At 33.2% G+C, this 11972-nt stretch overlaps 2 protein-coding genes across 2 annotated transcripts; both read left to right on the top strand.

Annotated features, from left to right (window-relative positions):
• The first annotated feature begins 534 nt into the window (after positions 1–534).
• LOC111003548 (phenoloxidase-activating enzyme 1-like) lies at positions 535–4340 on the top strand. Its single transcript, XM_045628337.1, has 4 exons — positions 535–543; positions 637–765; positions 2447–2616; positions 4310–4340. Exons 1-4 carry the CDS (start codon positions 535–537, stop codon positions 4338–4340), a joined length of 339 nt encoding a protein of 112 aa, XP_045484293.1.
• A 633-nt stretch (positions 4341–4973) lies between these two features.
• On the top strand, positions 4974–11451 carry LOC111003547 (tryptase-2-like). Its single transcript, XM_022274126.2, has 8 exons — positions 4974–5100; positions 5904–6113; positions 6490–6552; positions 7161–7252; positions 7998–8168; positions 9765–9975; positions 10402–10568; positions 11191–11451. The coding sequence occupies exons 1-8, from the start codon at positions 5034–5036 to the stop codon at positions 11374–11376; spliced, it is 1167 nt and encodes a 388-aa protein (XP_022129818.2). The 5' UTR covers positions 4974–5033; the 3' UTR covers positions 11377–11451.
• Positions 11452–11972: the final 521 nt, after the last annotated feature.

An 11972-nucleotide genomic window follows, 5' to 3' on the forward strand; every position in this document is an offset into this window, starting at 1 on the left:
CAATATTGCCGTTTATTTAGTAGATATACAAAATGTAAATGTAGACGCCCAATTTTAAGTTAGCCAAATATGTTATAAAATTTTACTTCTGAAGTTTTCTTCTGGTTGAAGGAATTGTTTTAAAGGAGTTTGATCTATTTAATACATCAAACTACTTTCAAACCAACAACAACTTAAAACATTAAATCAAAAACTTTATAAATAATAATATAATCCTTCACAATCACCTTATGTTTTGTAATATAGGCAGCCTTTGGTTGGGGGCTACGAAGGCTAAGAAACAGCTGGGCATTTCTCTGCGGAGGCAGTCTCATCAGCCCGTACTTCGTCCTGACAGCTTCCCATTGTGGCTCAGTAGTAAATAGGAAATACTTGTGGAAAGCAAATCCAGACATCGTCCGATTAGGATCTAGATATATCGAGGTCAGTAGAAAGATATTTACATAACAACTTCAATTATTACAAAATATATATTATGTATGTTAGCAAGAAATAAAAAAATATAAAGGAACCTATGAAAATATTTTTTATACTATGAATCTAGTTAGTTAGTTTGTAGTTTTCTTTCCACTGATTTTAAAGATCGGTAGATAGGTTTTGTCGTACATGTTGTTTTGACTTTTGATTGTATTACAGAGTCGTTATAATCCAAACACTGATATAAAAATCAAAAAGTTCATACAACATCCAGATTGGGATCCGCCCGAACGTTATAACGACATAGCGCTGGTGGAGTTGGCCAAACCAGTGTCATTTTCAAGAACTGTTCGACCAGCATGTCTGCCAGGATTATTTGCATCGAAATATGCCTATATTACTGGTTGGGGTGTTACTGATGGTACGTAGTATATTGAAGTCATATAATCATAAGAGAATGAGTTATTAATTTTCTTATTAACAGACTACTTATAAACATAATAAATAATTTCAATATGAAATCGTTATAATCATCTGATACTACATGTATAAGTTAGAAGTAAATTAATCAAGAGAGCTTTTTATAAATTTGACGAATATTTAAATGATCCAATCCTTGGGATTGATTTGCTCAATTACGTAATACCTTGTATGACACAAAACTAAGCGATTAAAAAGAGTGGCAGAGGGTTTATTCCCAATTCTTCTTGCCCACTCCACGCCCTTGTGTAAATTGAGAATTAATTTAACTTCTTATCTGACGTTCATAAGTGTACTTGTTTACCTATAACTAAACCACCATGCCTCCTGCTGATAGAGGACAAATCTTTGTTTTTAATTTAATTTATTATTATTTATTACTCAAATTGTCATATGGAACATGTTGTAATGGTTGCAGCTCCTTACAAACATTGTGTAAAAAAATTTGGCGATTAAAAAGAGTGGCAGAGAATTTATTGCCAGTTCTACGCCCTTGATTTGAGAACTGGCAGTAAATGTAAAATTAGATTCATTTAATATTTATTTTTTCGACGTTCATAAGTGATCATTATGTTACCTATATGAATAAATGAATTTTGACTTTTACTTTGACTTTAAGTTATTTTGACTTTGACTTTATATTACATTTTAGAAACAGCTAGAAACCTATCATTAGTACTTCGAGACGCTCAAGTCGACATAATAGATTCAAGTAAATGCAACACACTGCTTCATCCATTTTTCAATAGAAATTGGTGGGGTGTAAAGCACCAGATATGCGCCGGGAAACTCGAAGGCGGCGTTGATACTTGCCAAGTAAGCATAATCTGTAAATGGCAGGGTACTAAAGATAAGCAAATTTATAGGTGGCGATTAAATAGAGTAGCGGAGAGTTTATTGCCAGTTCTTCTTTTCCGTTTTACGCTCTTTTTTAGGCTATGAGGAAATTCTATTTCCACATTCCTTGCAATTCAAAAAACTAGACTCACACAAGGCACTCTGCTTTTCTTGGATGCATTCCGCCTTACCGCAAATGGATTTCCCCTTGAGCCTCTACCAGAGTCTGTTGGCGTAAACCAAAACATCTTCCTTTAAATCCTCTGTCCTTTTTGTGAGAGGAATTCCCAAGAGAATATTCACTTGGGATTGGACCAGAGTAGCAAGTCGAGATTTGTTTTACATTCTTAACCCTGGGCGAACTTTATAAAGAATACGAGGCAAAATACGAAATTCCACCCGTATCACCTAGACGTCCACCGTTCCACAACTGCGCGTTTTCTAGGCAGTTTTTGCCGCGCACCACCACTTTGTGGAACCAGCTACCGACTGAAGTATTTCCGAACCAATTCGACTTAGGGTCCTAGAAAAGAGCGTACCAATTCTTAAAAGGCCGGCAACGCACTCGCGAGCCCTCTGGCATTGAGAGTGTCCATGGGCGGCGGTATCACTTAACATCAGGTGGGCCTCCTGCACGTTTGCCCCCTGTTCTATAAAAAAAAATGCGACGGTATCAAAAAAAAACACAAAGCTAATTTATTCAAATTTTTAGGGAGATTCTGGTGGACCTTTACAACTGAAGCTTCACGATACGAAGTATGAAGGAAGTATGCACAGGGTGATTGGGGTGACAGCATTCGGGTTCAAATGTGGAGCCAAAGATCAGCCCGGCATATACACTAGGGTTTTTAGCTATATGGATTGGATAGAAAGTATAGTTTGGCCACTAGACCACGACCACGACCACCTAGACGACCACTTTTTTTATATGTATAATATCATCCATTAAATAGTGGAAAAGTACTGTTATTTTTAAGGTTTCTAATGTGATGTCGTAAATAATTAAATTTTTTCCGCTTACATTGCAAACGCAGGCTGAACCCTACGAGTTTTATCAAAATAATGTGCTAAGTGTTGTACACATTGAAAAGGTCTACAGAAAAGTCCATGTTGGTATATGTCTATCTCTTATGGATAACCCACATTTTTATATACAACGTTCACAGGTTTTCTGTAGTGTATTTAGTATCAGCATTGCACCCGTGCGAAGCCGGGGCGGGTCGCTAGTGATAAAGTAAAATGAAGTTACTGGTTAGTTTACACTCAATAAGCTGAGCACTTGACACTTTGTTTATTGATCGTGAATTGATCCCTAAGTGAAGCGAGGTCATTAGATTTTTTGCTGCCCTTTTTCCGAATATGGTCACGATTTTTTGGAACATGTAGTACAAACACTCAGTGTGGTAATGTTACCGCTTTCCGCTAAAATAAACAGACTTTGTCGCTAGTCCTCTTTTCGAAAACACTCTTCTTAAAGCCACAGCCAGCATTGAAATACTTGGCGTTGAAATTCTTCAAACGCTGGCAACGCACTAGCGAGCCGTCTTTCTTTGAGAGTGTCCATGGGCGGCGGTATCACTTAACATCAGGTGAACCTCCTGACCGTTTGCCCCATGTTCTATAAAAAAAAATTGTCATTAGTCTTAAGGTAATATTAAAAGTATATTATGTAAATAGTTTTTTTCATGTAAATAAACCAAACAAATATATAGTATTTACATGTTGTTTTAACCTACATAGTAATAATAAAAATAATTAAAAATTAATACAAATCTAAAAAGTAAAAATTTATTAAAATATTTATATTCTCAATTACTTATATAAAATATAAGTAATTGAGAATTTTCAGTAAATGTAAAATTAGAAGCATTTAATGTATATTTCTATTTTTTTGACGTTCATATGAGTACACTAAGTTACCTACATGAATAAATGATTTTGAATTGAATTGAATATCATCATTCCATACATCTCTTAATTGTCGTGAATATGTAACCAGTCGCTACAACTTTCCGTGAGACTAAGACTGTATTCTAGTAATGTTGTAATTGTTTAATGTTTGTTTGATCTCTTCGTGTATGTCATGTTTACCTATAAGTGATTGTCACATTTAAAATTGTATTTTGTGATTATTTTATTTTATTATGTAACAGTGTGCCAAGCGTTGGCAAGCTTTTATCAATAAAAAATATTCTAGACCAATTCTCAAAATTCGTGTTTTTTTCACCTGTCAGTTATTTATATGCCCACTATATTTACCACTACTAATAATGTCCACAAATACAAATTGATATGGATGGTATTTTATATTCTGCCTAAGTAAATAAGATATCACGTATGACATCTGAGATAGATTTTTAATACTAGAATATAATTGATAAACAATTCGATCGATCGAATCATATACAGTTTTGGATCAGTTATAAATGTTATTGTTGAGTTCAGGACTTACAACCTTAATATATAATAAACTAGCTGCCCCCGCGAACTTTGTTTCTCCTTCGTTTCACAAAATAAATTTCATTTTTATACTTTAGCCGCAATAACACGTGGTAATCATGATATTGAATTTTAGCTTATATGACACGTTTGTCGGCTTACCATAGCAGTGCCATCTATTGATTACTTACTCAATCCAGTTGAAAAGTATCGACATCTGTTAGAATCTTTTGGAGTTAACAGATAATTGTGACTGTCAATTAATTGTAGACAAATAATAATTTGCAATAAAATAAATTTGCGACTATAATTAAACATCTAAGCTATCCTATCTCTGAAGTTGGACCAGACTGCTCACGGTGTGCCAATTAATTTAAAATCAGTTAAGTAGTTAGGAGAATATCGTGACAGGAGGAAGAATATTATATTATATTATTTAAATAAATTTTCCCAAACATTATATGGTACTTGAAATGGGAATGTTCCGAATTTTATTCGCAAACTCGTATATTTACCATATTACTTCTGTAATTCTAAACTATTAATAATACATAAAATTATCAAAAGAATTGAGGTAGGTATCATGAATAATTAAATTTACTTATATTTATTTATTCTTAACTTTCTGTTTGATATGTGGCTGACAAATTGAAATTATCAAATTTAGAAATAGCATCATAAATCCAACTATACCTTCACTAAAGAATGGAGATATGGAAATACGGAACTAAGAGGTCAAACGAGTATTATTATAATTAGTCAGGCGTTTATTACTAAAATGTCAGAAGAGATTCTGATGTTCAAACGACATTACGTATTAGAGCCATTTTCCTTAAACGGATCGATTTTTTGTAAACGGAATGTTTTCGTGTTTTAGTTTAAATATCATTTTTTGGATTTTGGTGGGTGTTATAATATATAGTAGTGGTAAGCATTGGATACATAACTTACTTACAAATTATGTTTTTATATATTTTTAATTATTGTTTCTTTGTTATGTATTTGTACATGTTAACGGTTAGTCTTAGACGCGCGCATTTAAAGTGCTAAAATGTTTACTATTTTTTTATAGCAGCATGAGGCTCACCTAATCTTAAGTGATACCGCCGCTCATGGGCACACTAAATTGCCAGAGGGCTCGCGAGTGCGTTGCCGGCCTTTTAAGAATTGGTACGCTCTTTCTTGGAGCAGTAACATTTTGTCAATGTTATTAATAAAAGCATGCAGTTGGTATTTATATCATAATTTGTATTAGAATACTTATTAATGCAAACTCAAATAAGACTCATAATAACCGGATTCTATAATATTGACACAGTTGAACTGTCGTTTTTATACAAAGGTATAAAAATGCACATACACTGATCCGACCTACCATGGATTGCTTGTATCGACAGATGGCTATCCGTCAATTGATTATTGGCACACTTTTATCAATATTTGGATTAAGATGTCTATCTCAGCTGATGGTCAAAAATGAAATGAGATAGGTTATTGGGTTCGGGCGTAATGGAACTTATTATTGTAAAATTATTGTAAAAATATTAAAAAATAATATTGCTTTTTTATTTAAAGTGCAGTAAAGCCGCGTAGCTAATAAGGTCAGGTATATAGTTCTTATGTTATTAAAATTCCTGGTAAAACAGAAATCGTTATGGCCCAAACACACAAGAGGGTTATGAAACATAAATACTCTGGCATCCAAATTTTAATATATTTTACCTACACAGAATCATTTGCCGTTCTCCACGAATACAAGCCATTTCGGAAGAGATATTCAAATGGTACATTATCCGAGGAAGTTCCAATTACCTTCAGAGTGAATACAACTGATACCACTGATAGAAATATCAGTAAACCAGTTAATATAGACCCATGTACCAGTTTCACCCCGACTAAACCACGGTTCTCAATCAATGGTGCCAGAATCAGTGATTTGAGTAGGTTTGCAATATTTAAATATATGTAAGAAAATAATAGATTCATATTAAGCACAAGTATGAACTATTGCTATAAAAGATGCATTATTGTATTGAGGCATGGTACAGATATTCTGTTGATATTATAGAAGTCACTTTTCTGTACTAAAAAAACACTTACTACCGGGAATCAAACCAAGGCACCCTTAGGTCGGTTCATTGGTCCGAGTGAAACTAGGACTAAGATAATATAATAACACACTACATTAGTATACATGCATATACACTGTCTAATAGAGATAATTAGATTTCAGTTAAAACTGCTTAAACTGATGTAGATTGCATTTTTTCTTTAACTTTTTAGATGATCTATTTACAATTTAAAATTATTTAACAGAATGCGCACAATACATGGTGGATTTGGTTAATCGTGAAACGATTAGGGACCGAGAAGAAAGATGTAAGTATATCAAACATTTTTGTTTTACCCAATATCTGCATTGTTTATTGATCACATTTGTGCTGATTACTATTAACTTTTTATTACCTTTTTTTTAAGAGGTAATCATTTTGCCCTGTATCACATTTAGTTGTTTGAATATATATTTGAGTACAACCTTTCTCATCAACCTAGCGTGTTTTACATTTCGTCAGTGTTATTAAATAAGTTTTTCCACAAATTTCTAGGAAGGTAGCTTTATAACGTGTATCCGGTATAGCATTCTAGGTACTGAAAGGTTGGATTTAGATAATCACACGTAAACACGTCCATCTCGTATGATATCTCGTGTACTTACATCTTAATAATTGGAGTACATTTCTCTTATAGACTAAATCGTTACTTATACATACGTATGTTATAGTTATCTTATTCTATACTTACACCATAGTAGCTGTTTAATTTTATAAATTAAAAGTTATTGATGAAACCATTATCATAGTAAAAGTAGTCAAAATAGTGAATTCATTCATGGCAATCCAAATAAATTGCTATATTCTTTGAGCTGATGAACGAAGTTTTCCCTCTCACAATTTTTATTTTGTACGAAATATCTTGTCTCACTCCAGGCAAGAAGAAGCGAGGTCAGAAACCTTCCGAAGTACCAACTCGAGTAATAATAAGCAAGTATTCAACCAAGCAGGGTGATTATCCACATATGGTACGTACTATTCTCTTAACTGGAAACATTTAGTTAACTATAATAATTGACACGATATTTGTTTTTTTTAATTCAGCACTTCAAAGGGTAACAAAACCACTTTGAAGTGTAGCCAACTATAATAATAATAATAATAAGTCTTTATTCATTTAAGTTGGTACATCTTTCTTTTCATAGTGTAAGATTTGAGAACCCTTTTAAGTAAATATACCTGTGTTAGGGTTCCCAGCTCTTCCATAACAAACTTAATTACTTAAAATAATTGTAGCCAGGGATTCGGTTCCGTACTGAAATATAAATATAGATGATGGTTCTCGACCTCTGTGGGCTACGAGGAACCGATCCTCTCACATGTTACAGTACAGTTACTGTGAAACTGTACATTTTAGTAGAAGACAAACATATGTCTGAGGGGCCCACGCCCCGCAGGGGGTCATTTGGGTTGCTATTCGAAAATGTATTATTTTAATACCAGTTTTTCATTATGTTTTAAAATCATACTTCCTGTGCTTCGCTAACAATTTCCAAGTACATAATTTCATCCTAATACCTATCATTACAGTTTCTTTAGTGAACAATTAAATTTTAGATAAAAAAATTTATGTATGTTACATAGGGGCACAACATGATATGTTAGGAAACACTGCTTTAGATTGAATAAAAAAAATAACATGTAGATGGTTGAAGCAACAGAACTTATACCAGAAAATGTCATCATCTAAACCGACAATTGATGGTTTTTCAGGCAGCAATTGGGTGGAAAATAAAACAGATGAACAAATGGTCTTTCCTCTGTGGAGGCTCGTTGATAAGCCCTAGTTTTGTATTAACTGCCGCACATTGCTCTATAGCTATCAACAGGGAACTGGAGAGACCAAGACCAGTCATGGTTAGACTGGGTACAAGGGATGTAGAGGTAGTGTAAGTTATTTTTGAATAGTTGATTTTTTTTCTAAAACGCACATAAAAAAACATATGTGCTATTCACACGTGGTAGAAGTGAAACCGTCGAAAACAAAGTTTTTATAATTAATCATATATAAATTAAACATTTTTTACTATCTAAATGTATTAATTAAACTTTTCTTTAAAAACAGTATATTTTATTGATAAATTTTAATTTATAAGTTAAGTTTAAGTAATAATAATTATTAATATAATAAATAATTAATAATAATATTTAAGTAATATAAATGTTTAATTTGGCAAAGTAAAACAACGTAAGTTTGAAATTCGTTAAAATGAAAAAGCGGCTGTAAGAGACTTATAATGCCTCTAAATCTCATTTTCTCCCACGTCAAATCTTATGAATGTACGTTTCTGTCTCTTTTTACTGTCGCTTTTTCCGTTGCATACAGTTTGAAATCACAACGATTCTAAAGATGTTTCCCTTCAATAAATATCTAATGGTAAATACATTAATACTTATTGTATTTGCCACAATCCTAAATGCCTGAGATATCGCAGGATATTCTAAAGTTTTTTATCAATTTTGTTGAGGGTAGTACATATTTAGACGTGACCAACTCTTGCTTTGTCGTATCGCTTAACTTAACATTTGTAATTGTTACCATATAAGGCAATGTAAATTACATTATTAATAACGCCCTGAATATTTTATTATCGTGAGTGTTTTGAGCAGGCTGTGAACTGTATGTTTCTGTTGTACTAAAAGTGAACATATAATCAGTATAACTTTAACCAATGCTCCTGTATTAATCTTATCCCTACTGACAATTTTTTTGCTCTTTTTCTACAATTATAAGGACTAATATTAAATGATTTAAATGATTAACACAAATTGTGTCACTAATAATAATAAAACATTTATGTTCTATATAAATCTTGACCTTGATGATCATGAGGGGTCTATGCCCTCACGGTCTCTTCCACTTCGCATGGTACTGAATGTGCAATTAACTGGCCCGGGATTTCTTTCCCGGCTTATTTGAAAGAAAAAGAAATTTTCTATGCAACAAAACGCGTTTTCAACCCTCTCTACCCTTCATGGATTTCATTTTGTGTGATTTATTTGTTTAACGGTTTAAACGCATAGTTCTAAATTACTCAGATCACTGTTGAATGGTTCAGCTAGCACCTCTCAATCAGATCTAGTGAATAGGCTATCTCGCTCTTACAACTTTATTACAAACGCTGATGAAAATATTGATGTGTTTTACAACAGTCTACCAACATTCCGTAACTTTGTTTTGCAGGCTCTTAAATCTTAATGTGATTTAAGTTTTGAATTTTTGTTTGTTTATTTTGTGGCCGTTTCTTTAGTCTTTCTTTTGATTTGTTTAAGTTTTAATGTAATTGATGTGTATGTGTAAGTGTGTTAAATTTGTGATGTCATATTTCCTTGTATTTTTTAGTCATACACATTGTTTTAGAATGTATATATAAATAAATAAAGATGTCAATTATTTATAATTTAGAGTTCTTCGTGTAGCCTAAATTGTTTTATTCTAGCACTTGTCTCCAATGTTGCTACGTGACAGTATTTTTTCAGAATTCAAAATTCGAATCACCCGTGGATATAAATATCAAGGAATTTATTACACACCCTTATTGGAAGCCTCCTGCGAAATATTTTGATATAGCATTAGTGCAGCTCGTTGCTGAAGTGGAGTTCTCTAAACTCATCCAACCTGCCTGTCTTGAGGGAAAATACTTTACGTCGCGGCATCAAGTTACCGTTTCCGGTTGGGGTATTACGAACGGTGAGGAAAATGGTTCATTGATAAAAATATTGTTTAGACTCTATCTACCATGTCCGGAAAGATTAAATACTGATTTATATATTATTTAATAATTTTGTTTTCACTAAAGTATTCCATCTCCTTTGAACAAAGCACTCTATCTCACAATTTGTGAGAAAGAGCGTTTAAATATTTCAGGAAATTCAAGAATAGTTACAGATGAACCGAACTAAATTAATTTATCATATTTGAATAACTCAAAGCGGGAGGTTAAATTAACTTTCTTATTTTTCATGAATTTGAAAACTACAACGCTAATTAATGAAGTGACTATCATTGGTCCGAAACGATTGAGAGCTAATCAAAGTCAATTAAAATCATCAAATTTTGGGACTAACTTAAATTGAGTAAACAATCTTTATTCATTCATATTTAATTTAATTTCAGAAAACATCTTAAAACCATCTTCAGAAGTACAGGCCGGCAATGTAGATATCATAGAGTCAAAGTACTGTGATTTCCTACTGCTGATGTATCGGGATAGAAACTGGGGTGGTCTGGCGAGCAACCAGATATGTGCAGGAAATATTAATGGAGGTGTTGACACATGCCAAGTGAGAATTTAAAAATAATGTTTTAGTAATTACAGCCTTGAGGCCCCGATAGCATGCGAGAGCGATCCGGAGCCTCTGAAGTGTGGCTTTGTAGAAACTGCAAGGAACTGCAAATTCAGCCCCACATGGAGAACTGTTCTCACTTCGGCGGGGGCTCCCCAGTACCAGCTCCTTCTACTTGACCGTATTCAACGAAGAATCGTTCGATTCGTCGGCAACCAATCCCTCTCCGAGCGGCTTGATCCTTTGGCGTTGCGTGGAGATGTGGGGTCACTCTGCATCTTCTACCGCATTTAACATGGAGAGTGTTCAGAGAAGTTGTTGTAATTAATACCTGCAGCTGAGTTTCACCATCGGACGTCGAGACAGAATACGAAATTCCGCCCGTATCACCTCCACGTCCGCCGTTCCACAACTAAGCGTATTTCAAGGCATTTTTTATTTTTCATTAAAGTATTTCCGAACTTGATATTGCTTACTCAGTATTCCAGTATTCTCGTGTGGGTTAAGTCCTATATACACCTTTCGAGCCATAGACTACAGGCGTTTTATAAAAGTAGATGATGAGATTTTAGAAAAGTAGTGAATATTTCATAGAGTGAATATAAAATATTTATTACAGGGAGATTCGGGCGGACCGCTCCAAGTAAAAATAAAAGATACTAAATACGAAGGCTCTATGCATATGATAATTGGTGTGACGTCATTTGGGCATAAGTGTGGAAGGAAAGACCTACCTGGAGTATATACGAAAATCTCTCCGTTCCTTGATTGGATTGAAAGTGTTGTATGGCCAATGGTGCAATGATTGTTCGTGTTATAATTACCATGTCTTATAATGGATATGTTTACAGCTCGCATCTATAATTATCCAACTGTGTGATAAAATACTATGTTGTATAATGTATGGTGTTGCATTAATATTTTTTGCTAATAAAAATTGTATGAATAATGATTTTTTAAATATCACGAATTCATATCCACGAGAATAATGATAAAAACTTATATTCCCTGTTTAAAAAAAACATTGTCGCTACAGTCTTTTTAGATCTAGGCCTCAGATTTCTGTATGTGTTTTATTATCGTTAGTCAATCTTATAGGCAAGTAGACATTTTGTTATTGCATGAAACAAAATTATGTCACTCAAGGAATTCAAATAATCTATAATTAATATTCGGTTATGTTACAATTTCAAAATATTTCATAATAGTGCAGCTATATTTAAACTAATACCTATAGGCAAAACGCAATAGAAGGAAACAATTGAAATGTAATTTTGTTTTAGTGTTAAGGTTTTCCTTAATTTATGCCTTTTATTTTGTACTAATTGTTTTTATTTAACATTTTATTTCTTCACAGTAAGTTTTAATAAAAGAAACAAAACGAATGCCTATAACACGAAT

Source organism: Pieris rapae, chromosome 5 (assembly GCF_905147795.1).
Source record: "Pieris rapae chromosome 5, ilPieRapa1.1, whole genome shotgun sequence".
In the NCBI taxonomy this organism is placed as follows: domain Eukaryota; kingdom Metazoa; phylum Arthropoda; class Insecta; order Lepidoptera; family Pieridae; genus Pieris; species Pieris rapae.